This window comes from Poromitra crassiceps (genome assembly GCF_964638095.1).
Source record: "Poromitra crassiceps genome assembly, chromosome: 13".
In the NCBI taxonomy this organism is placed as follows: Eukaryota; Metazoa; Chordata; class Actinopteri; order Beryciformes; family Melamphaidae; genus Poromitra; species Poromitra crassiceps.
Genome location: NC_139644.1, coordinates 1974620 through 2000830, shown reverse-complemented (window position 1 = coordinate 2000830; position 26211 = coordinate 1974620). Strand labels below are relative to the sequence as shown.

General features: G+C 45.6%; 1 protein-coding gene across 1 annotated transcript in view; it reads right to left on the bottom strand.

Moving 5' to 3' along the window:
* Positions 1-11177: 11177 nt before the first annotated feature.
* The window catches only part of itpripl2 (ITPRIP like 2), a gene marked incomplete at its 3' end in the record, with an annotated part of 38222 nt that continues 23188 nt past the window's right edge, over positions 11178-26211 (bottom strand). The window contains exon 3 of the mRNA XM_083649323.1: positions 11178-12524. Within this exon, the coding sequence (XP_083505449.1) occupies positions 11178-12524 (1347 nt within the window). The remainder of the gene's footprint in view (positions 12525-26211) is intronic.

The following is a 26211-nucleotide window of genomic DNA, read 5'->3' as shown; positions in this document are numbered from 1 at the left end:
GTGTCTCCCTCCTTTTTCAGTGAGTCTGTTCTGGAAATTGCTCAGAAACCCCCTTATTGTCAATATACCTCGGAAGGCCATACAATACATCCCCTGAATGCCCTGTAGGTTACTATCTTCACTCCCACTGGAACATCTGAAAGACAGTAATGTCGGCTGTAGATGAGGAGTAGAAAATCAGGGACAGCTCCAGCCGGGGACAGGTGACCAAAAACGGGGACGTCTGGTCACCTTAAAAGCAAAGTACACTAAAATGCAGTAAAATTAATAGACACTAAACAAGGATCTCATAAAATCGGACAATCAGTCAATCAATCCATCATGGAGCAACACAATCATCCACAAAGGATATAAACATCGTATAGGTCATAAGTAGATGCTGCTCTCTCTCATGACTGCACATGTAAACAATGCTATGTAGGTTTTCTGTCCGTTTGCTTTAACAAACGGGTCCAGCAAAATCTACACCTACAACATCAAAGGGTTGGGCCTCTGTGATGCGATCACATGGCAATTAGCTTTACACTTAGGACAAATCAAACAACCCTGTACAATTTTCTTTGCAATCTGTCTACCCCTTATTTTACCCTGCTAGCCGGGGGCTCGCCCAGCAAGACATGATGAAATATCTTAAAAATGACAAAATACACTGGAGTGGTGCTTTAAGCTGCCTTCGCTGTCAAACACACCAACCCATTGGCGATCAGACGAGGTAGTTGTGTAGTTTGAACAAACTTGTAGAGGGTCCAGGTTGCTTCAGTTTCTCAATGGGGGCTTTATTACACTCTCAACTGTTAATTTGAACTAGCCTATCTAGGTCACTATAAAATATCCACAATGCTTTGCAATTTCCGGTGAACAGCGAATGTACCCTACATTTTCTCCCATATACCACAATGCAATGCGGTCGTGTTTACCAAAGGGGAAGAAGAGTGAGGTAGTGTCTAAAACGCGTGTAATCCTTCCCCATATAGTTGACTATAAGATCAACACTGCGTGCGGAATAGTGAGTGAGTGAATGAGTGAACGATTCTGAACACAGTGCAATGTCTTCTATGCTGCCATCATGTGCCATGACCACCCCCATCCTTTTCCCCACTTATTCTCGCCGTCAAATTCTGGCCTGTCGCGTAACTAAGACTGATAATAATAACTATAATAATAATAACTAAGACTGATAATGATACAAAGCAAAGTCCTCCTTTTAAGAAAAAGAATGAAAATAAATCTGGACAGTAGTGACGCCACCTGGTTGCTCTTAACTTTAAAATAAAAACAAAAAGATTATTTTATGAAAACACTCCACTCTCTGCTTTGATGTTTTATCACATGCACATGTGCTTCACAGGTGTCACTTTGTGTAACAGCCTCCCTCTGCATATAAACAAGAGTGCCAAAACAAAGCTACATTTAAGAAGGAAGTTAGGTCGTTTTTAAGGAATAAGCTGCTGAGACGTAGTCGAGCATACATCTTTTCATTCACGATGTATTGAGCTGTTTGTTTTGTTTCTTGTTCTCACACACGTATGTCTGTCTGACGTTTCTCTCTGCCACTAAATGCTACATTGTATGTTTGACATGTTTGGTATGTTGCTGCTTGTGCTACGTCTCTGGCGTACTTGTCGTGGTGCTCAATGTGTCTGTGTGGGGGGCCATTTTGTTTCTTTGTGCTTGCGCTTTTTACTGTTGGATTTCATGTTTGTTTCCATTGAGGACCACAATGGAAATAAGTGTTTTAATTAATACTTTCTTGTGCTATCCTCTGGGGTCAAATTTACATTTACATGTATGTTTTACTTGGTTTGTCCCAAATAAATTCTAATCAAATCAAATTAAAATACACATAGTAGGTTGTTGTTGTTGTTGTTGTTGTTGTTGTTGTTGTTTTGCAAGCTACAATTTCACCTGTTTTTTTGTCTTCTTTTATTTTTGTCTTTGTAGATAATATGCCTCAATCTCCATATAAGGCTGTTCCCCCTGAAACTCAGGCCTGCAGCTCTCTGACTGTTAACAGACCTACTGCTCCATCACATCGACTGGACAGCAAGACTCAGGATACAGATGAAGGCAAAAAGCCACAAAAGGAGGATGACTCTTCTAGTTCTCTAAGTGGAGTGAAAAAGGCAGTGGTAGTGTTGAGCAGACTATCTGAGCAGACCATACGTAGGGCTCTTCATCCACCAATGGCTCAGTTGGACAGCAGAGAAGAGGAGGACCTGAACACCTGCGACTCTGACACACAGTGGAAGCCTAAAGATGACTCTAGTGATTCTGATTGGTCGATCTTGAGCTCACAGACCAAGAAAAACAGGAAGAGAGGAACGCATCGGAAAACTAGAAAGCTCAGCAGGGATGATGCAACAAAAACATGGAAACCACGAGCAGCACACACCGAGGCCAAAAGGAACGCCACCAACAACACAACCACACCACAAGGAAACACGAACGTGGTGAAGAAAACAGCAGCAAAACAAACAACTGGCACAGTGCAAAAGCCAACAAAAGGTAACTTTACAGGTTTTTAAATCTTTGAGTGATAGTTTCCACTACTGCTTGTATGAAAATAACCGACAATTAGAGAATGAAAAAGGTTGCTGTTTAATTTCCATACTAGGGACGTCGACCGATAACCGACCACTTGAAGTCAGTAAAGGGTCTTGCCTTCTTGCCAATGGCATATACAGTCCTACACATCTTCATAATCCTGGTGGTCTGCTCTGACTAGTACAGTCCTACACATCTTCATCATCCTGGTGGTCTGCTCTGACTAGTACAGTCCTACACATCTTCATCATCCTGGTGGTCTGCTCTGACTAGTGCAGCCACAGAAGGTCTTGAGAGGAGAGGCTCTGATTGAGCCCGGGACACAGACATGCAGCCAATGTGACATTTTCTCTTCGTTGATTTAATGACAAACGTGCTGTTTCTGTTTTTCTCGTCGGCATACTGGCGACACACGGAACAACTCATCAATACAGCCCCAGCATCATATGTGGCCAGTCTCTTGAAATGCCGCTATCTCTAAACCTCCAGTCCTCACAAAACTTTCTTTTGTTAGGTGTCCCTAACCCTAACCCTGTCCCTAACCCTATCAGCCTAACCCTAACCCTAACCCTGTCCCTAACCCTAACCCTGTCCCTAACCCTAACCCTGTCCCTAACCCTAACCCTGTCCCTAACCCTAACCCTAACCCAAAACTTTCTTTTGTTAGGTGTCCCTAACCCTAACCCTGTCCCTAACCCTATCAGCCTAACCCTAACCCTGTCCCTAACCCTATCAGCCTAACCCTAGTATGTTTGTTAGGTGGTCCCGCTGTCGGGGGGGTTTCTTTTTAACGGCTGGCTTACTCCTGCAATATAGTTCCACAGATGGCCAGTGGACATACAGTAAACATTAAACAATGCCGAAAATTAGGCCGCAGATGCCGCGAAAGGGGCTTTGGGGCTGCCAAAAAGCGACGGTCTGCCCTAAGTCCAAAACACACCACAGTTTTAATTTGACATGACTATTTTGGGACTGGCCGTGTGACGGACAGCCCTTTGTGCGTCACTCACCAAGACTTTTGTGTGGATGTAGAAAAGACTCGCGTCTAATCAGCATTACACTGAACACCATAAGAACAAAGAACATTACCTTTAATCATAGCATTACACTGAACACCATAATAACAAAGAACATTACCTTGTCTAATCATAGCATTACACTGAACACCATAAGAACAAAGAACATTACCTTGTCTAATCATAGCATTACACTGAACACCATAAGAACAAAGAACATTACCTTTAATCATAGCATTACACTGAACACCATAATAACAAAGAACATTACCTTTAATCATAGCATTACACTGAACACCATAAGAACAAAGAACATTACCTTTAATCATAGCATTACACTGAACACCATAAGAACAAAGAACATTACCTTTAATCATAGCATTACACTGAACACCATAAGAACAAAGAACATTACCTTTAATCATAGCATTACACTGAACACCATAAGAACAAAGAACATTACCTTTAATCATAGCATTACACTGAACACCATAAGAACAAAGAACATTACCTTTAATCATAGCATTACACTGAACACCATAAGAACAAAGAACATTACCATTACACATTGTAAGATCAGCCGGTTCCAATCAAATTAAACTGGTTTAAGCACCTACACCTGACCGGGGGAAAAAAGGAAATCGACGCAACTCTACTCTTCAACATTGTTGTAGTAGGGGCTAGCCTTTGCCAAATAGTGTAACCAGTTACTCTCTTCCATTTTAGAACTTGATGAAAATGTTTTATGCCCATTCATGGCACCTTTAATTAACATTATGAATTAATGGTAAGAGGGTTATGTTGACTGAGTCAGTTTTCCTTAATGTGAATATGTCTGTATTCCATGTGTACCTCCAGATGTCCAGCAGCTGTTGGTCTGTAAAGAAGAGATTCCTCCTGAGCAGCAGGAGAGGAGCTCCAGTCTGGACCAGGAGGACCCAGAGCCCCCACACATTCAAGGGGAAGAGGAGGAACTCTGGACCAGTCAGGAGGGAGAGCAGCTTCAAGGGCCGGAGGAGGCTGATATCACCAAGTTCCCATCCACCTCTGTCCCTGTGAGGAGCGAAGATGACAAAGAGAAACTTCAGTCCTCACAGCTTCATCAAAGCCAAACTGAGGAGAACAGGGAGGCAGAGCCTCTAGCCAGCAGCTCAACTGAACAGATGAAAACAGAAGCTGATAGCGAGGATTGTGGAGTTTCAGAACCAGCGAGGAACTTAGATCCAGCTAGTGATTTACAACCAACTAGTGCTGGCAAGACTTCAGACTCTTCTCAACCTGAGACTGAAGACCGTGATGATAGGATGGAAATGAGTGAACCTCACTCAGGTTTAGACTCAAAGAAAAACAGTGAAGCTCTTGGGAAGAAAGATTTAAGTTGCTCGGTTTGTGGTAAAACATGTGGTAGTAACGGAAAATTGAAGAGACACATCCGAATCCACACAGGAGAGAAACCATTTCTTTGCTCAGTCTGTGGTAAAGGTTGTAGTCGAAATGAACACTTGAAGACACACATGAGAGTACACACAGGTGAGAAACCATTTAACTGCTCAGTCTGTTGTAAACGTTTTAGTCAAAAATCAATGTTGACAGGACACATGAGAGTCCACACAGGAGAGAAACCTATTTGCTCAGTCTGTGGTAAAAGTTTCATTCTAAATGCCAGCTTGAAGACACACATGAAAGTCCACACAGGAGAGAAACCATTTACTTGCTCAGTCTGTGGTAAAAGTCTAAATTCTAGCTTGAAGACACACATGAGAATCCACACAGGAGAGAAACCATTTAATTGCTCAGTCTGTGGTAAAAGTTTTACTGTACATTCAAACATGAAGAAACACATGAGAGCCCACACGGGAGAGAAACCATTTATTTGCTCAGTCTGTGGTAAAAGTTGTAGCCGAAATGAACACTTAAAGACACACATGAGAGTACACAGGTGAGAAACCATTTAATTGCTCAGTCCGTGGTGGAAGTTTTAGTCTAAATGCAAGTTTGAAGACATGAGAGTACACACAGGAGAGAAACCATTTAAATGCTCCGTCTGTGGTAAATGTTTTCGTCTTAAAAGACACTTGAAGACACACGTGAGAGTCCACACAGCAGAGGTCACTTAATATTGGGCTGGACAAGAATTCAATATTCTCATTGTCTTTCAGTAGAAACATATTGTGATACCATTGATCGAGTGATTGTCATACACAGTTCTGTTCTAACTGAACAATAAAATACAAATGTCTCAAAATGACATGAAACAAATGAGGGAATATTATTTGAAAATTACAAGTTTGTATCTTTATGTTATATTATCCTGCATTTCAATTGAGATGAACATCAATATTGTCATAATTGCTATTGGGAAAAAATGCCATTAGGCATCTTTGCCTCATGAAACTCCTTGAGATGTAGGAAAAGTGGAGGCTGTTCTGGATGGTTGGAAGATGGAGATCATCAATACATGAAATAAACTATTTCAAAATCAAACATCAGTAAAAGGCCAAGTTCTGACTCAACAGACCAAATGCCTTAGCCTGGTAAACCATCCGATCACGTGAACTCACATTTCATTTCGTTCTACCAGACCATCTGGCCTCCAGCCCTGGGAGGGTGTTTGCAGAAATGGCAAAGTACTCTAGCCAATCAGTGACCCGCCTTATAGTTGGCATCATAACAGACCAATCGGGAACACCGCTGGTAAAACAGTAATAGTAATATATATGCCTGTCCGCCTCGAGCAGTAATGTCAACGTTCGTAGAGTTTAAACAGCCGTAAAGTGCAGTTATTGCAGAAATAGACTCAATAACAATAATTAAGCAACAGCAGAGTTTCTCGGCAGAAAATATGTTTTTGCCGTTCTCCCGAGTGGATTTGGATTTGACTGGATCCAACACTGATTGGCTGAAGGAGTTGTCTGTCAAGGCAAGTACACCCGCCCAACTTCCACCCACTGTAAACACTGGGTTTAAGCTTGAGGCCAGACGATCTGGTAGAACAAAATGAAATGTGAGTTCACGTGACCGGATGGTTTACCAGGCTACAAATGCCTAATCTGTCAGAAAAACTTGGCTGTACTTTTTGTATATTTTTCATTACTTAGTTTAAGTAAGGAACTGTGACCAAAAAACAGATTTTTTTCCCATAAAAAAGAAGAAAGGAAATGAAAAACAGCTCCACATATTTCATTCTGCCTCTTGTTTATTTATCTGAGTCCACAAGTAGCTGTTAATTTAAGCCTTAAATCCACTCTAAACAGTGCTTATTTTCTGTGTCATTTAAAACGTGAATGACTGTGTGTGTGTGTGTGTGTGTGTGTGTGTGTGTGTGTGTGTGTGTGTGTGTGTGTGTGTGTGTGTGTGTGTGTGTGTGTGTGTGTGTGTGTGTGTGTGTTAGGGATGCACGGTTGTTCACAAGGGAAAATACCACGAGTGGGTGTGTGCCATTTTCCTAATTACAATCTCTATATCTGAAGATGGAATGTACCCTGCAAATTATGCCTACTTTGATCATATCATAAATATATCTTTGCACTCAAACATCTATAAATAAACACATTTTTCATACCAGAATAAACCATTTCATAGTTTACATGAAACCACCAACTGTAAAACATGTTTGCTTATATTATTCACTAGCAGAGACAACATGTCTATTCAATTTGGTGATTTGCCAACATAACTGAAGCATGTACCTGTTTCCTGTTGGTTAGTGGTAGGATAACAACAATGTGCAAGTTTGTATGGTGCAAATGTGGAACTATAACAGACTGATTTTCAATCTTTTTCATATCAGGACCCACATTTATTCCACATTAGAACCACAGACCCCCGTGTGTGTGGGTGTGTGTGTGTGTGTGTGTGTGTGTGTGTGTGTGTGTGTGTGTGTGTGTGTGTGTGTGTGTGTGTGTGGGTGTGTGTGTGTGTGTGTGTGTGTGTGTGTGGGTGTGTGTGTGGGTGTGTGTGTGTGTGTGTGTGTGTGTGTGTGTGTGTGTGTGGTGACATTCCTGTTAAAAACCATCCTGATAACGTGACCTCACATCCTGTTTGGCTCTATATCAGTCTGGACTCCAAGCCGTCCACAGTTATTTCAGTGGAGGGAGTACTTGTTTTGACAGACAACTCCTTCAGCCAATCAGTGTCACCAAATACAATCCTTCAGCCAATCAGCGTCGGATCCAGTCCAATCCAAATCCACTCGGAAGAACGTCAAAAACGTCTTTTCTGCCAAGAAACTCAGGTCAGAAGCAGGTGCACACTCATGTTCTTCTTTAATTAAGCAATATTACACCGGAGGGTGTACTTTACCGTGGTTATTGGTACGACAGTGATGCAGCAGGACCGAGGCACCAGCCGAGGTGCTGCCGCATCACTGAAGTTACCAACAAAATACAAGCTATAAACAAAAGGTGTTCATATTTTGGGGCCATTTGCTCTGAAAATAGTGTTCGTCCGAGACAAGAAATAGTCCCCGTTGAGTCAGCCAGCTGATATGCTCATCATCACATGAGTTAACTGTAACAAACACCTGATATGCTCATCATCACATGAGTTAACTGTAACAAACAGCTGATATGCTCATCATCACATGAGTTAACTGTAACAAACAGCTGATATGCTCATCACATGAGTTAACTGTAACAAACAGCTGATATGCTCATCATCACATGAGTTAACTGTAACAAACAGCTGATATGCTCATCACATGAGTTAACTGTAACAAACAGCTGATATGCTCATCATCACATGAGTTAACTGTAACAAACAGCTGATATGCTCATCATCACATGAGTTAACTGTAACAAACACCTGATATGCTCATCATCACATGAGTTAACTGTAACAAACAGCTGATATGCTCATCATCACATGAGTTAACTGTAACAAACAGCTGATATGCTCATCACATGAGTTAACTGTAACAAACAGCTGATATGCTCATCATCACATGAGTTAACTGTAACAAACAGCTGATATGCTCATCACATGAGTTAACTGTAACAAACAGCTGATATGCTCATCATCACATGAGTTAACTGTAACAAACAGCTGATATGCTCATCATCACATGAGTTAACTGTAACAAACAGCTGATATGCTCATCATCACATGAGTTAACTGTAACAAACAGCTGATATGCTCATCATCACATGAGTTAACTGTAACAAACAGCTGATATGCTCATCATCACATGAGTTAACTGTAACAAACAGCTGATATGCTCATCATCACATGAGTTAACTGTAACAAACAGCTGATATGCTCATCACATGAGTTAACTGTAACAAACACCTGATATGCTCATCACATGAGTTAACTGTAACAAACAGCTGATATGCTCATCACATGAGTTAACTGTAACAAACAGCTGATATGCTCATCACATGAGTTAACTGTAACAAACACCTGATATGCTCATCACATGAGTTAACTGTAACAAACACCTGATATGCTCATCACATGAGTTAACTGTAACAAACAGCTGATATGCTCATCACATGAGTTAACTGTAACAAACAGCTGATATGCTCATCACATGAGTTAACTGTAACAAACACCTGATATGCTCATCACATGAGTTAACTGTAACAAACAGCTGATATGCTCATCACATGAGTTAACTGTAACAAACAGCTGATATGCTCATCATCACATGAGTTAACTGTAACAAACAGCTGATATGCTCATCATCACATGAGTTAACTGTAACAAACAGCTGTGCAGAAAGCAGCATCTAGCTTACAGCGCTGATGCTAAATGGATTGTTTTGTTGTTCATTTTAATTTATTTGGTGGACTTACTGTTGACAAATGGTTGGAAGAAGAGATCAACAAGCTGCTGGTTTCCACACCGGTGTTTTAAATGAGGAGAGGGACGGTAACGTATCAGACTGAAAATACTGCCTGTCTGAGATGAAAGAGGGTTGAGAGGCGGGCCATAGCATTTGATTTGACAGTTCTGGGCACTGGAGTTGGCGTTGGCCAATCCTGGCGTGTTCTCCGAGCCTTGCGCGCCACTTACGTTAACGTAATAACATTATTCCCAGAATGCGAGTTTAACAAACCAGTTACATGTCCTATGCATTCTACATCAAATGTTACATACTTATTGGCCAAGTTATTAGTTTGTTTATGCGCTAGAAATTGTGCCAGGTTACAGGCAATATAGGCAGCCATCTTGCCGGCAGAATGTTGGCCGCTGCTGTTGTCTGCTGAACAGACCGGCTGGTGGAGTGATATTTTAGTGATATTTTAGTGATATTTTAGTGATGAATGATTGAAGAATGGTGTGCTGTTATGCTCATTTAAGAATCAGATTGCTTGGTCGGAACTATGTTGTATAATTGTTGTTATTGGGTCTTTTTCTGCATGCGTAGTGTAAAGAAACTCTACAAACATTCGGGAGTCACCATTACTGATTGGCCAGTTACACTACGTTGTCAAATATCAGACAGGGCCCTGATTGGCCTGTGGACTTTGTAACTTGTGGAAATAGCTGGAGGCCGGACGGGTGTCATGTGACACACGTGACCTCACAGAATGTCAGGTCATGTGATCAGGATGGTTTACCAGGCTAGTTTCTTGGACCCAAATCTGAGAATATCTTAATTGTCAGATATGATTTTGTCCAGAATTCCATGACTGTCTGCATTGCAGGAAGCGAGGTAACATGACTGTCTGCATTGCAGGTAGCGAGGTAACATGACTGTCTGCATTGCAGGTAGCGAGGTAACATGACTGTCTGCATTGCAGGTAGAGAGGTAACATGACTGTCTGTATTGCAGGTAGAGAGGTAACATGACTGTCTGCATTGCAGGTAGCGAGGTAACATGACTGTCTGCATTGCAGGAAGCGAGGTAACATGACTGTCTGCATTGCAGGAAGCGAGGTAACATGACTGTCTGCATTGCAGGTAGCGAGATAACATGACTGTCTGTATTGCAGGTAGAGAGGTAACATGACTGTCTGCATTGCAGGTAGCGAGGTAACATGACTGTCTGCATTGCAGGAAGCGAGGTAACATGACTGTCTGCATTGCAGGAAGCGAGGTAACATGACTGTCTGCATTGCAGGTAGCGAGATAACATGACTGTCTGTATTGCAGGTAGAGAGGTAACATGACTGTCTGCATTGCAGGTAGCGAGGTAACATGACTGTCTGCATTGCAGGAAGCGAGGTAACATGACTATCTGTATTGCAGGTAGCGAGGTAACAGAGAAAATATGATCAGAAGAGTCATTCTTCTACATTCTCTAATTATATTCACCTGTAAGTGAAATAATAGTGACATTTAACAATTCATCCGTTTGCTGGGGACCCCCTGGAACCCCTCAAGGAGCCCTGGTGGTCCCCGGACCCCCTGGAACCCCTCAAGGAGCCCTGGTGGTCCCCGGACCCCACGTTGAGACCCTCTGGCTTAGTAAACAGTAAACAGTTTATGTGACAAGCTCTGTTCCTCTGCAGTGTTAAAGGAATAGTCCATCACAAAATGAAATTCCATTGAAGTTCATGCTTCCATAGATAATGACTGAATTTCCATTTTGGGGCAAACTAATCCCTTTAAGCTCATATATTTTTAATAGTATCACAGAACTAAAACAGTCTCCTCTAGATGTTGAGAGTGTCAGTCCATGTCTTGGTGTTGGCAGTGTTGGTGTTCTGCCCTCCCCAGTCCATTAGTCCTCTGAGGTCGACTCAGCCTGATCAGCCTGTGAAGGTGAGTCCAGGCATAAGCAAGCCGACCTGACACCAGGTCCAAAGAAGCTGGAGGGATCCCTGCCCAAAGGTTGCCACCAAAACCCCCATGGTCGACTGCTGTAGCCTCCTTCACCAGTTTGGGAAGAACCACAGAGTCAGGCAGTAATCTGGTAGAAGTTTCCCCTCCGAAGAAGAGGTGAGCAACAGCTCGCTTCTGGAGGAGCTCCCTGAGGTTTCTTATGAGGTCCTCCACTCGTGCCACTAGATGGCTCTCCTTCCAGACCTCTGGGGATGTGCTGAGGAGCAACTGCAGCCAGGCGGTCTTCAAGACATAGGAGGAGAGCACAGATCTCCATAGCATAGCACCCTGGCTGTCCAGAGCCTGGGCTCCAAGGTCACGAATGGCCTTGACAAGCTGAAGGACCTTGAGGTGGCATGAGCCCTGAGGGACTCGCGCTCTCAGCCAACCAAGGAGTCTCTGCTCGTGGCGAGGGAAGTGGAGCCTCCACAGGCATTTGTCTTCAAGAACCTTCATCTTGGTGGAGGTATCCGAGGTGGCGATGGTGTCCATGGGAACAAGGTAGAGTCCGTCGCCGAGTGGCAGGGCTGGCAGCAGGTGAATCACCATGGAGATGTGGCAGCAGATATAGTCGGAGCGCGGGGTAAGGCGGAGCTGCAGCCGCTGATTGGACAACGTCAAGCTCAGTGTACAGCGCTGTTCGTACGGATAGCGCATTGTGGCTAAGCAGCGCTGGACTGCCGGGTAAAACCAGCGTAGGACAGATCGTGGGCTTAGCCTGTAGGATTTGGCTCCACCCGAGCCCAGCGAGGACCTCCCCACGGAGGGTAGAGGGTGAAGTCGGAGGAAGGTGTCAGTGAAGGCCCGGTGTTTGCGCAGCCACTCCTCATGAGGGGGAACCTCCATGCTGCATTGAGGAACTGGCCCCCATCTTACTTCCTGCTTCTTTCCATCTTCTTCCTTCCTCCATGTTACTCCTTCCTCTTTGGCCACATCCTTCTCCTTCACGCAGTTGTCCTCCTTCTCCACTTTGCCTGGCCTGTTCTTGTGTCTCTTACTCTTCGTCCTCCTGACTTTACCACATGTCCGTTTCACCTCCTCTGTTTGTCTGCTGTCTTTCTGCTCCCCCTCTGCCTCCTCCTGTCCCCACATGAACCTGGGGTCCAGTCTCAGCCCCCTGGGAAGCCTCAGAGGTAACAGGATGTCAAAACAGTCTGGAGAGCCCACCTTGTGTTCCTCATATGAGCTGCCAACCTGCAGTCAGAGTGAGGGAGGGGGGTTAGTCATATCATCACTGTTCCAAAAGGTGCTACATGGAGCATTCTCTCTATCTATCTATCTATCTATCTATCTATCTATCTATCTATCTGCTCTATCGATCTATCGATCTATCTATCTATCTATCTATCTATCTATCTATCTATCTATCTATCTATCTATCTATCTATCTATATATCTATATATCTATCTATCTATCTATCTATCTGCTCTATCTATCTATCTATCTATCTATCTATCTATCTGCTCTATCTATCTGCTCTATCGATCTATCTATCTATCTACCCAGCTGGCACACAACGTCATTAGACGTTGATCTTTGGTTGGATGGAGGTCGTGACGTCCGTGACCATAATCCAATGTCAGTCCAACGTCTAATGTCAACGTCAGGTTGACGGTTAATACTGACGACATCTGACGTTGATATTATGTTGGTTTTAAGTTGTGTTTTTAAATAACCAAAATCCAACGTCTGGTAAACGTTGTAATATTAACATCCACACAACGTTAAATTCTAACATCATCAGACGTTGATATTTAGTCGATTTTAAGTTGTGTTATAAAGTAACTAAAATCCAACGTCTTCTAAACATCCCAATATTAACGTCATTATAACGTAAAATCCCAACATCATTAGACGTTGAGATTATGTTGATTTTAAGTTGTGTTATAAAGTACCTAAAATCCAACGTCTTCTAAACATCCCAATATTAACGTCAATATAACGTAAAATCCCAACATCATTAGACGTTGATATTATGTTGGTTTCAAGTTGTGTTTTTAAATAACCAAAATCCAACGTCTGTTAAACGTTGTAATATTAACATCCACACAACGTCAAATTCTAACATCATCAGACGTTGATATTTAGTCGATTTTAAGTTATGTTATAAAGTAACTAAAATCCAACGTCTTCTAAACATCCCAATATTAACGTCATTATAACGTAAAATCCCAACATCATTAGACGTTGATAATATGTTGGTTTTAAGTTGTGTTTTTAAATAACAAAAATCTAACGTCTGTTAAACGTTGTAATATTAACGTCCCCACAACGTTAAATTCTAACATCATCAGACGTGGATATTTAGTCGATTTTTAGTTATGTTATAAAGTAACTAAAATCCAACGTCTTCTAAACATCCCAATATTAACGTCATTATAACGTAAAATTCCAACATCATTAGACGTTGAGATTATGTTGATTTTAAGTTGTGTTATAAAGTAACTAAAATCCAACGTTTTCTAAACATCCCAATATTAACGTCAATATAACGTAAAATCCCAACATCATTAGACGTTGATATTATGTTGGTTTTAAGTTGTGTTTTTAAATAACAAAAATCTAACGTCTGTTAAACGTTGTAATATTAACGTCCCCACAACGTTAAATTCTAACATCATCAGACGTGGATATTTAGTCGATTTTAAGTTGTGTTTTAAAGAAACTGAAATCCTACGTCTTTAAACGTTCCAATATTAACATCAATATAACGTAAAAACCCAACATCATTAGACGTTTATATTATGTTGGTTTTACATTGTGTTTTTAAGTAACCAAAATCCAACGTCTGGTAAACGTTGTAATGTTACTGTCCACACAACGTTAAATTCTAACATCATCAGACGTTGACATTTAGTCGATTTTAAGTTGTGTTATAAAGAAACTAAAATCCAACGTCTTCTAAACGTTCCAATATTAACGTCAATATAACGTAAAATCCCAACATCATTAGACGTTGATATTTTATTGGTTTTAAGTTGTGTTTTTAATTAACCAAAATCCAACGTCTGTTAAACTTTGTAATATTACCGTCCACACAACGTTAAATTAGAACATCATCAGACGTTGATATTTAGTCGATTTTAAGTTGTGTTATAAAGTAACTAAAATCCAACGTCTTCTAAACATCCCAATATTAATGTCAATATAACGTAAAATCCAAACATCATTAGACGTTGAGATTATGTTGATTTTAAGTTGTGTTTTTAAGTAACCAAAATCCAACGTTTGTTAAACGTTTTAACATTAACGTCCACATAACGTTAAATTCTAACATCATTAGACGTTGATATTTAGTTGATTTTAAGTTGTGTTTTAAAGAAACTAAAATCCAACGTCTTCTAAACGTCCCAGTATTAACGTCAATATAACGTAAAATCCCAACATCATTAGACGTTCATATTTTGTTGGTTTTAAGATATGTTTTTAAGTAAACAAAATCCTACGTTTGTTAAACATTGCAATATTAACGTCCACACAACGTTAAATTCTAACATCATCAGACGTTGATATTTAGTCGATTTTAAGTTGTGTTATAAAGTAACTGAAATCCAACGTCTGTTAAACGTAGTAATATTACCGTCCACACAACGTTAAATTCTAACATCATCAGACGTTGATATTTAGTCGATTTTAAGTTGTGTTATAAAGTAACTAAAATCCAACGTCTTCTAAACATCCCAATATAAATGTCAATATAACGTAAAATCCCAACATCATTAGACGTTGAGATTATGTTGATTTTAAGCTGTGTTGTTAAGTAACCAAAATCGAACGTTTGTTAAATGTTTTAACATTAACGTCCACATAACGTTAAATTCTAACATCATTAGACGTTGATATATAGTTGATTTTAAGTTGTGTTTTAAAGAAACTAAAATCCAACGTCTTCTAAACGTCCCAGTATTAACGTCAATATAACGTAAAATCCCAACATCATTAGACGTTTATATTTTGTTGGTTTTAAAATATGTTTTTAAGTAACCACAATCCTACGTCTGTTAAACATTGCAATATTAACGTCCACACAACGTTAAATTCTAACATCATCAGACGTTGATATTTAGTCGATTTTAAGTTGTGTTATAAAATAACTAAAATCCAACGTCTTCTAAACATCCCAATGTTAATGTCAATATGACGTAAAATCCAAACATCATGAGATGTTGAGATTATGTTGATTTTATGTTGTGTTGTTAAGTAACCAAAATCCAACGTTTGTTAAACGTTTTAACATTAACGTCCACACAATGTTAAATTCTAATATCATTAGACATTGATATTTAGTTGATTTTAAGTTGTGTTGTAAAGGCTCTCTGCGTGCGATAGGTCTGCTCTGGGCAAATTGCCGGCGAGACGATGAGGGAGACGGCCGCCCTGTGAAGCATCTGGGGCTCCTGCCTCACCGTCCGCAAAGGCATGTCCTCTGGCTGGCCTGTAAGGGCCAGCTGCTGTGCTGCTGGAGGTAGGAGCACGGTCCACTCTGAGCGGTCGTCCATTATGGCGTATGTGTCCAGCCTCTGGTCCCCAACACCACTTTGCAGACCTTACGGAGGGCATGACGGTTTCCCCATGGAGGTTTCCCAGTGTAGTCGCCCCCCCCCCCCCCCCCCCCCGGTTCCCCCTGGGGGAGCAGGGTGGCTTGATCCGTCAGGGGGAGCCGGGTGGCCGCTTCTTTCTGGGGGAACGGGCTTGGGGCCCGTCCTTGGCTTCCTCTGCTCGGACTTCTTGGCATCCCTTTAGGCCTTGGCTGGAGTTGTCTCCATGAGCCCGGGCAGGGCCAGGAGGTGAATTCCGGGAATAGGTAATCGTGATGGCTGGTCCCGCCCTCTGGGGGGGTCCCAGCTGTCGTGTCCGGCTATCTTGTGGGAATGGTTGATGCTGGCCGGCTGACTGTGCCCCGTGCTGTTGGTCCCAACGTTCGCCATGCCTACCTGAGTGTGGTGTATCCCAGTGGCGGGCTCGGCGGAGCCGTGCCCGTTGCACTCTATTGCATGCTCAGGGTCGGCGACCTTTGTTGGCGGATGTGTCCTGGGTGCGGGTGTTGGTGGCATTGGCAATGGCCGTTGCCCTTGTCTGGGCAGTGGAACCGGGGGTTGCGTAGTTTGGGTCATTGGCTCTGGGGCTGCCGTGCTGACCTGACCCTGGTCGTGGGAGGTGCGAGGCACGGGTGAAATGTTGAGCCGGGGTGCGGGCACCGGTAAAGTGGGTGGCGCCCTCCGGGGTGCTAACCCTGAGGCCGGTACGCACGCCGGCTCGAAGGACCAGTTTGTAAGGAAGTTTATGTGCTTGCCTTGTGTGAAGTGTGAAGTTGCCGGATCTTAGGTAAGGGCTCACGGGCAGTGGTCGATTAGAACCACAGAGATGTCTTTTCAGGCTTTAATGAAATATCAGGCAGATAGGAGCAAGGCAGAAGCCACGTATAGAGCTTACAGATTGCAGAAAGGGGAATAGGACCAAGAAGCATATCATAACAGAACAACACCTTTTTATACCCCCCCACATTCGGGGTATGACACCGTTGGTGATGTCACAACGTCCGGGGAGGTATGACATCATCGGTGACCTCATAAAGTCACGTCTGCCATCACAGTCAGCCTAGACCGTCTGCCATCGCTGATGACCTCACAGGTGAACTCTGACATCATCATCGCTGATGTCACGGCGGTGTCATCATCATTACGTCGTTGGCTCTGGAGCTGCCGTGCTGACCTGACCCCGGTCATGGGAGGTGCGAGGCACGGGTGAAATGTTGAGCCGGGGTGCGGGCACCGGTGAAGTGGGTGGCGCCCTCCGGGGTGCCAACCCTGAGGCCGGGACGCACGCCTGCCTCTGGTCTTGGGAGGCGGGAGGCACAGGTGGAACTGCCTGCTAGCCTGAGTCGTTTTTGAGATATAAGCTTTTACATATTACATGATAAAGCATGCGCGGTGTACACCAACATATGCAGGGTGAACACGGCTGTTTCTCAAGAGAGGTGAGGGCTAGAAGGCTGATCTTTTGGTATGTTTGTGGCACCCCCTGCTACTCTACGACCACCAAGTGTCAGCCTTCTAGCCCACACACAGCCCGCCCACATGCCACCAGGGCTACTTACTATCTAAATTGATCTCAGAAGGGTGGGGGGTGACGCCCCTTGGCCTCGCCCACTTCCATTTAAGGTTATCATTGTAGTTCAGGACCTCCGGCTGAACAGACGTGCAAAGAATTTAGTCATTCTATCCATCCGTTGCAATGCTATGGCAAATTAGCTGTTCCCCGGTCTTCTGAGCGACCCTGATTGGCTCTCATCTTGGCATGGCTTAACGGAATGAAGCGATATTCGCTACACCAGTTCAGGACCTCCGGCTGAACACACGTGCAAAGATTTTAGTCATTCTATCCATCCGCTGCAATGTTATGGCAAATTAGCTGTTCCCCGGCCTTCTGAGCGACCCTGATTGGCTCTCATCTTGGCATGGCTTAACGGAATGAGGCGATATTCGCTACACTAGTTCAGGACCTCCGGCTGAACACACGTGCAAAAAATTTAGTCATACTCTCCATCCGCTGCAATGTTATGGCAAATTAGCTGTTCCCCGGCCTTCTGAGCGACCCTGATTGGCTCTCATCTTGGCATGGCTTAACGGAATGAAGCGATATTCGCTACACCAGTTCAGGACCTCCGGCTGAACACACGTGCAAAAAATTTAGTCATTCTATCCATCCGCTGCAATGTTATGGCAAATTAGCTGTTCCCCGGCCTTCTGAGCGACCCTGATTGGCTCTCATCTTGGCATGGCTTAACGGAATGAGGCGATATTCGCTACACTAGTTCAATACCTCCAGCTGAACACACGTGCAAAAAATTTAGTCATTCTATCTATCCTTTGCAATGCTATGGCAAATTAGCTGTTCCCCGGCCTTCTGAGCGACCCTGATTGGCTCTCATCTTGGCATGGCTTAACGGAATGAGGCGATATTTGCTACACTAGTTCAGGACCTCCGGCTGAACACACGTGCAAAAAATTAAGTCATTCTTTCCATCCGCTGCAATGTTATGGCAAATTAGCTGTTCCCCAGCCTTCTGAGCGACCCTGATTGGCTCTCATCTTGGCATGGCTTAACGGAATGAGGCGATATTCGCTACACTAGTTCAGGACCTCCGGCTGAGCACACGTGCAAAAAATTTAGTCATTCTATCCATCCGCTGCAATGTTATTGCAAATTAGCTGTTCCCCAGCCTTCTGAGCGACCCTGATTGGCTCTCATCTTGTGCATCTAGTCTTGTAGCGAAGCTTGTGGGCTTGCCTCGTGAAGTGTGCTGGATCGAAGTTGAGGGCTCACGGGCAGTGGTCGATCAGAACCACAGAGATGTCGGTCCTCGGATGCGGTTGAAGGAATACCACTCGTGACCTGGCTGGTTGTAGGCAGTCGGTCACCAGGGCCTGGCTGGTTGTAAGACAGCCAGGGTTCAGCTCGGGTTCGGATTTGGTCGTGGTAAGGGTAGACATTATGAAGTAGAAAAGAAGTATATAAGAAGTAAGTATACCGGATACAGCGTCACAGAACACCTTGTATATATATGTTATGTCTGACATCGCCGATGACCTCACAGGTGAACTCTATGCTATGACATCATCGGTGACCCCGTAAAGTCCCGTCTGCCATCACAGTCAGCCTAGACCGCCTGACGTCGCCGATGACCTCACAGGTGACCTCTGACGTCATCATTGATGATGTCACGGCAGTGTCATCGTCATTACGTCATTGGCGCGCCGGTTCGCGAGCATCGACTGCCCCAAGAACAGGCCTAACGGTGGGCCATTATGGACCCTTTTCTACAAGTCTATTGAGGGTAATCTTCAGCCACATCAATCACATGGTTTCCTCCCGGTGTGCAGGGTAATGTGGGACGTGCACACGGTGACCTTGGAACTTTGACCCCACATGCCTGTCACTCTACTGAGGGATGGTACGCTCATGTGTATATTACAAGTCTTTGGTGTCTAAACATGATTATGAAACAATAAACTCCCCAAGTCCTTCAGGAAAAAAAGTTCCTTTGATCAACCTCTGCCCTGGGGGCCTGACAGCCCTTATGCCGCTGAGTCCAATGTTAGCAAAACGTTCTCTGAACATGGTAGCACTCCAATCTTTTAATATGTTGTATATGGGTCCCATATGAGTAGATTTGTGTTGTTTGGTGCCAATCGCTTTTCTCGTTTCAAGATTGCGGGCGCTGGAACATACACAGTCGTGCCAAAATGAAATGGCCGCCATTCAACCAAAAATGGATGAAACGACTTGAAACTTGACATAACACCTCATTTCTATGGGTGAAGTAAACCGCAGGACAACACACTGCGGCCCCCACGGACCCCGCCCGCAGCAAAGCACCCCCGACGTTCACTTCACATCAAAGATGCCTTGCCACAAGCAGAAACCGCAGGAGCTACGACATGCCGCCCCCACGGCGGTATTCCTTGGTGAGAGTGTGGCCAGAGCACTCACACTGTTGGAAACCCTTCTACATCCTCAGCAGGTATCTCAGGGTCACCAGCGTTTCGCCCCCCCAGCCTGTACGCCTCGCCTGAGTGGGGCTGCGAAGATTAATCTTCGTCTGTAGAAGGGCTCCAACTGCGAGCTCTAGTCAGCCACACCCATCTTGCACCCCTTCTTCTTGTGCTCTGAGCAGGTTGAGCAAAGAGGTCCAGGGCACTGTGGTTTAACTCCTGACCCCGGTCCTCCGCCGACTAACAAGCAGTACTAATAAACCCAGAGATAACTCTCTGGATAGTATCAGGTGCTTTGCGTTGCTGTAGCTGCTCTTTGCACTTGGTCTTGTACTTGTAGCTAGCTTGCGCAGTGCCTCAGGGTGCCAGCCCTAACACTGTTGCGTGCCGTCTTTCCGAGCTGTCATCCGTTCTTTCACAGATGTCCGTGGGTCTTCCCCCACCGCCAATCTATACATATATTATGAATATATACTATAGTCAGATTTACATTCAAACATAAGTTGCTGCTATTTGGGCTACTTGGTGTTGGTGTGTGCTGTCTGGGCTACTTAATAATATATAATAATAATCATAAAAAAGGTATTCTGAACAAAGTAGCGCTCCGCCCTTTTAACCCACATTTTTTCTTCAAACGACACGAAACGTCAGCATCTGCATCGTTAGACTGTCCTACACAAAAGTATCAAACAGCTTTTCGATTGGTCAAAAATTGAGCCCACAGTGCATCAAAATGCACTGCCTAAACAGCATCTTAATTACCCTAATTACCTAGGGTAATTAGGTTGTATTTGTGATGTCATCAGTCACTCGAGCAATTGTGATGCCATCAGTGATGTCACTCGAGCAATTGTGATGTCATAAATCCTTCCTGGCTCACCCTATATAAGTGGAAGCAGTGTGTCCGTCCTGGCTCACCCTATATAAGTGGAAGCAATGTGTGTTTTTACATGCAAGCATCCAGTCCCATAAAACACCACTATTATGTTTAGGTAGAGGCTAAATAATCACACCATGTTGCTTGTTTCATGCTCTTTACTTCCCTGCCGTAAACCCACGCTTTTACAACAATGCCGTACATCGGGTGCAGTAACTCTTAAAGGCACAGTAACATGTACCTAAGTTAACAAGGCCAACCAGGCCGTAACATAACGTTATCAGACAACATTTTCTCCCCCCACCCCCCTTTTAAAGAACATAACATTCAGTCCACAACCCCCTGTGTCCCTTATCACCCAGTCACATAGTCTCCATGCCAGGCGGGCGGGACCCTCACTCTCTGAGGGCGCGCAGGCTGGGGAACAGCCTCTGGCTGTGGCGGTAGGTTACCCCCCACCCGATTTGCTCCTGGTCTGGGCTGCCAGCCGAGCGCCGTCGCTGCAGACAGGGGTGGTGCAGGTGCTGTTGGAGCTGCGACTCTGTGCAGGCGGTTTGCGTGCCAGCGGCTCCCGTTGTCCAGTCTGTACGTGGCCAGACCCAGCTGCTGAGTCACCTGGAGGGGTTCAGACCAGAATGACTTCAGCTTGTTCTGGCGGTGGGGATGTTTAATCCTGACCCAGTCCCCTGCAGACAGTGTGGGGGTCTGTACTCTGCGAGAGGCATCAAACCTCCTTTTCATCTGGGCCTGTGAACCTTGGACCCGGGCTCTGACTTTCTGGAGCCCTGGCCTCTCTTGTGCAGGAGCTGGCTCAGCTCTCAAACAGTCCAGTGGTTGCTTTAGCTCGCGCCCGATCATGAGCAGTGCAGGTGACACCCCCGTGGTGGAGTGCTTGGATGCCCGGATGGTCAGGAGAGTTTGGTTGAGTGCGGCACTGAAGGTTTTCCCTTCCTCCAGGCAGGCTCGGATTCCATTTTTGAGGGTTTTATTTAGTCTTTCCACCCCCCCATTACACTCCGGGTGATACACTGCTGTCCTGATGTGTCTGATGGACCGCAGTGCCAGGAACTCTGATAACTCTGCTGATGCAAATTGGGGCCCATTGTCCGTTGTGATGACACTGGGTAGGCCCCATCGCCCAAACAGGTTGGTGAGGCGGTCGATGACTGTGTGTGTGGTGATGGAGCTCAGTTCGACAGCCTCCGGCCACTTCAAATGCAGGTCATGCACCACCAGCAGGTAGCGCGCATGTGCGGGCGCCCCATGGAGCTCCCCACAGAGGTCAACCTGGATATGTTCCCATGGTGCAGATGGCCAAGGGATTGGAGTGAGGGGTGCTGTAGCCGGCTGGCCTGTCTTCCCGCTCAGAAGGCAGCAGGCGCAGTTACGCACCAGCTCCTCTATGTCAGAGTCTATATGGGGCCACCACACTGTATCTCTGCAACGTTGCTTCACCTTGACCACCCCCAGATGCCCCTCGTGCGCCATGTGCAGTATTCCGGCCCTCAGAGTCTCCGGTACAATGGTGCGGTGGCCGTGAGCGAGGCACACAGCCCCCCAGCAGGAGAGCTCATCACGGACCCGGTGGTAGGGAAGCAGATTGTCGTCCACCGTGGCAGGCCAGCCATCTTGGACATAAGCCCGGAGGGTTTTGAGAGTCTCGTCTTCAGCTGAGGCCTGCTGCAGCTCTGCCAGGGTGACTACCGTGCTGAGGGGCCCATGCAGAATGTTGACCCAGTCTTCGTCGTCCTCCAAATCGGGTGTCACCCCACCCGTCTCCTTCGTCACGGAGACCGCTCTGGATAGGAGGTCAGCCGCTGTATTAGCACGCCCCGGCACAAACTTAAGGCTGAAGTTGTACTGATTCAGCCTATCAGCCCACCTCAGCAGTCTGATGGGCCTGTGCCCCGAGCCCCGGGTTGCCAGCAGTGCCGTCAGCGCCTGATGGTCCGTGCGGATGGTGAAAGCCCTGCCGTACAGGTAGACGTGCCAGCGTTCGCACGCCCACAGACAGGCCAGGGCCTCCCTCTCCCCCACAGAGTACTTCTGCTCCGCCGGAGAGAGTGCCCATGAGGCGAAAGCTACAGGGCGTTCCACCCCCTCCTGGACCTGGGAGAGCACCGCACCAAGCGCCACCCCAGAAGCATCACAGGTGACCAAGGTGGGCGTGCTCAGACTGAAATGCGTCAATGTGGGTGGGGACGTAAGCTGCTGCTTGATGGCATGCACGGCCTCATGGCAGGCAGGGGTCCACTCCCACACAGCATCTTTTCTGAGCAGCTGGCGCAGGGGGGCAGTTGAGTCAGAGTAGTGTGGTATGAACCGCAGATAGTAGGTGGCCATCCCCAGGAAAGAGGAGAGATGGGATGGCGACTGCGGGTCTGGCAGGGACAGAATGGCTTCAGTGTGGGACATGATCGGGGCAATACCGTCCTTGGAGAGCCTGAAGCCGAGGAACTCGACCTCCGCAACTCCAAACACGCACTTTTCAGCATTAAGTGTGACCCCCTGCTGTTCAAAACGTTGAAAAACCTGCTCCAGGCGAGCATCGTGCAGCACGGTGGAGGGTGCGTGTACCACTACGTCGTCCAGGTAGATGGAGACCCCCTGGATTCCGGCCAGGATGAGTGACATCTTCTGAAAGCAACTTGGGGCCGATGACAGTCCAAACGCCATGCGTTTATATCTGAAAACCCCCACGTGCGTGACAAACGCTGTGAGGCTCATGCTGGCAGGTGCCAGGCGAGTCTGCAGGTAGCCGTGACGTAAATCCATCTTACTGAAGACAATGGAGCCGCGGAAATGACTAGTAAGCTCCTCGGCCGTGGGTAGAGGGTACTTATCCGGGATGATGGCTTTGTTTACATCCGTCAGGTCGACACAGAGGCGCAGCCCGCCCCCCCGTTTCTTGGCTATCACCAAGTTGGACACCCACGGTGATGCGTTGATTGGTTCAATGACATCCCCCTCCACCAGGCAGCGTAGCTCCGCCTCCACTGCATCACGGAGGGCGAGGGGAATGCACAGCAGTGGCTGGATAACGGGGCGGACAGACAGGTCAACAGTAGGCCGGTGAACAAATCCAGACATGCAGCCCAGCCCTTTAAACAGATGTGGGAAACGGTCGGGCCAGGAAATGGCGACCTGCAGGACATGCAGGCCCCTCGCATCAGTCATAGTAAAGCCCAGGGCGAGGAACAGATCAAGACCCATGATGTTGGCTCCCCTCTGTGTGATGTAGAACTTGGTGTCAGGGGCAAATTGTTGGTCATATCTGACAGGAAGGCGGGCCACACCCAAAGTGGAGATGGGGGAGTGGCCATAACCCGACAGAGCGTTACCTGCTGCTTCCAAAGGCATGTGTTTGAAGAGTCAATCATACGTGCATTTGTTCAGTATTGACACTTTTGCCCCCGTGTCCACCAGGAGCGGTACGCTTGCTCCACCCACACGACATGTGCAATGCTTGAGTGAGGTCTGTGGGCTCTGTATTGTGTTGATTGGAACAACAGCTGTATCTGAGTGGGCAGGAGGGGAGCGACAGCAGCGTGCAAAATGATTCATCATGTTGCAGTTACGACAGCGCTTGCCCACAGCAGGGCATGACTGATCTCTGGTTGCATGTCTAGAGGAGCCACAGTTATTACAGCACTTGGGCCCGCCCTCTCTAAGGCCTCTGTCCACTCTCTGTACATCCCAACTGTCACTCACCACGTCTGCAGCAGCGGTCCCTGCCGTCTCCTGAGCCACAGTCTGAACTGACGGGGCGAATGACGTCACAGGCTCGTGCACAGCGCGGCCCAACTTGCGCACCTCCGATAGAGCCGTTTCCAACTGCTTCCCAATCACTAACGCATCCGCCAGTGTCATGGAGTCTGGCTCCAGTAACAGCCTCTCTCTCAGCTGGTTACAGGACGTTTTCTCTATCAGTTGGTCCACTATAAGTCCATTCTCTAAAACCCCAAAGTCACAAAGCCTAGCCAGCTCGCGCAAGGCAGACACAAAGTGCGCGACCATCTCACCCGGCTTCTGAGCCCTCTGACGAAACTCAAAGCGGTGCATGCGTCGGCTCCTTCCCGTGCTGAAGTGAGACTTTAGGGCCGCGGTAGCTGTAGCATACGAGCCATCCGTTAACGTGAGTGTGGCGAAGATCCGCTGTCCCTCCTGGCCGAGGCAGTGGCGGAGGAGCGCGCACTTCCTATCCTCTTCCAAATCGAGTGCCCCAAAGCCAGCAAATAATCCTCAAACGACCTCTGCCATCGATCCCAGGGAACAGCTGGGTCACTGGGGACGGGTAAAAAAGGTGGCGGCGGCGGGAAAATCAAGTCAGCCATCCTCGCTAAATAGGCTAAATAATCACACCATGTTGCTTGTTTCATGCTCTTTACTTCCCTGCCGTAAACCCACGCTTTTACAACAATGCCGTACATCGGGTGCAGTAACTCTTAAAGGCACAGTAACATGTACCTAAGTTAACAAGGCCAACCAGGCCGTAACATAATGTTATCAGACGTAACAACCACCACCAAGCATCCAGTCAGCAATGGGTCGTGCCCGGCCACAACCCATTGCTGCGCAGCAGCTATAATTTTAATTATATTTTATTGGGGATACTGTAATCCTTTAAGGGACCACTCTCATTTGTTTTGAAACCATGCAGTAGCTATAGTAAAGATAAATTAAAATGTGCAATGTGTATACAGTGTTCCTGGCCATGGCATAAGGGGTTATCATACCAGTTTTTTTATAAAGCAGGCTCTGGTAATGTTATACCTTCAAGGATTTTAGTAACCACATACTACTACTGATGTTGTAGAGGTTTTAAAGGCAGCCGTGGGGGACCAGTTCCCACCATCAGCTGTCTCTCTCAAGGGCCTGGCTCAGGTCTTGAAGCTTGCGTTGACACGGGTGTGTCTGCCAGGACACGGTCTAATAATCTCTGAGTACTTCTAATTATCCCGTCCTGTTCCGGACTGCTATTGGCTTCGTCTCCTGAATCACTCTGCATGGGGCGTGGTGTTCGTGGCATAGTTAAGAAGAGCTCATTCTACTTGATGTCATACATCGTCGGCAGGGGCATCACATCTGTCATGATGTCACAGGGCAGCATTGTGATGTCATGGATGGACTCAGGGATGTCATGTGATGGACTCAGAAGGCCCAGAATGTGCCCTGGGAGCTGGCCGGCCCCTGGTGTTGATGCGAATCTCCGAAACAACTGACATAATTATTGTTATTGTTATTATTATTGTTATTATTATTGTTATGATTGCTATTATTGTGATTACTATTATTATTATTATTATTAGTATTATTATTATTATTAGTATAATAATAATAATAATAATAATAATAATAATAATAATAATAAAGTCTGACATTTAGTCATTTCTGGTCATATCAAAATCAAGACTGAGCAATTACAACATTTTGATCAAACACAAATATAAGTAAAATTAATAACAAAAAAGAAGTCAGAGGTCTAATCATAAATCAAAATCTGATTGA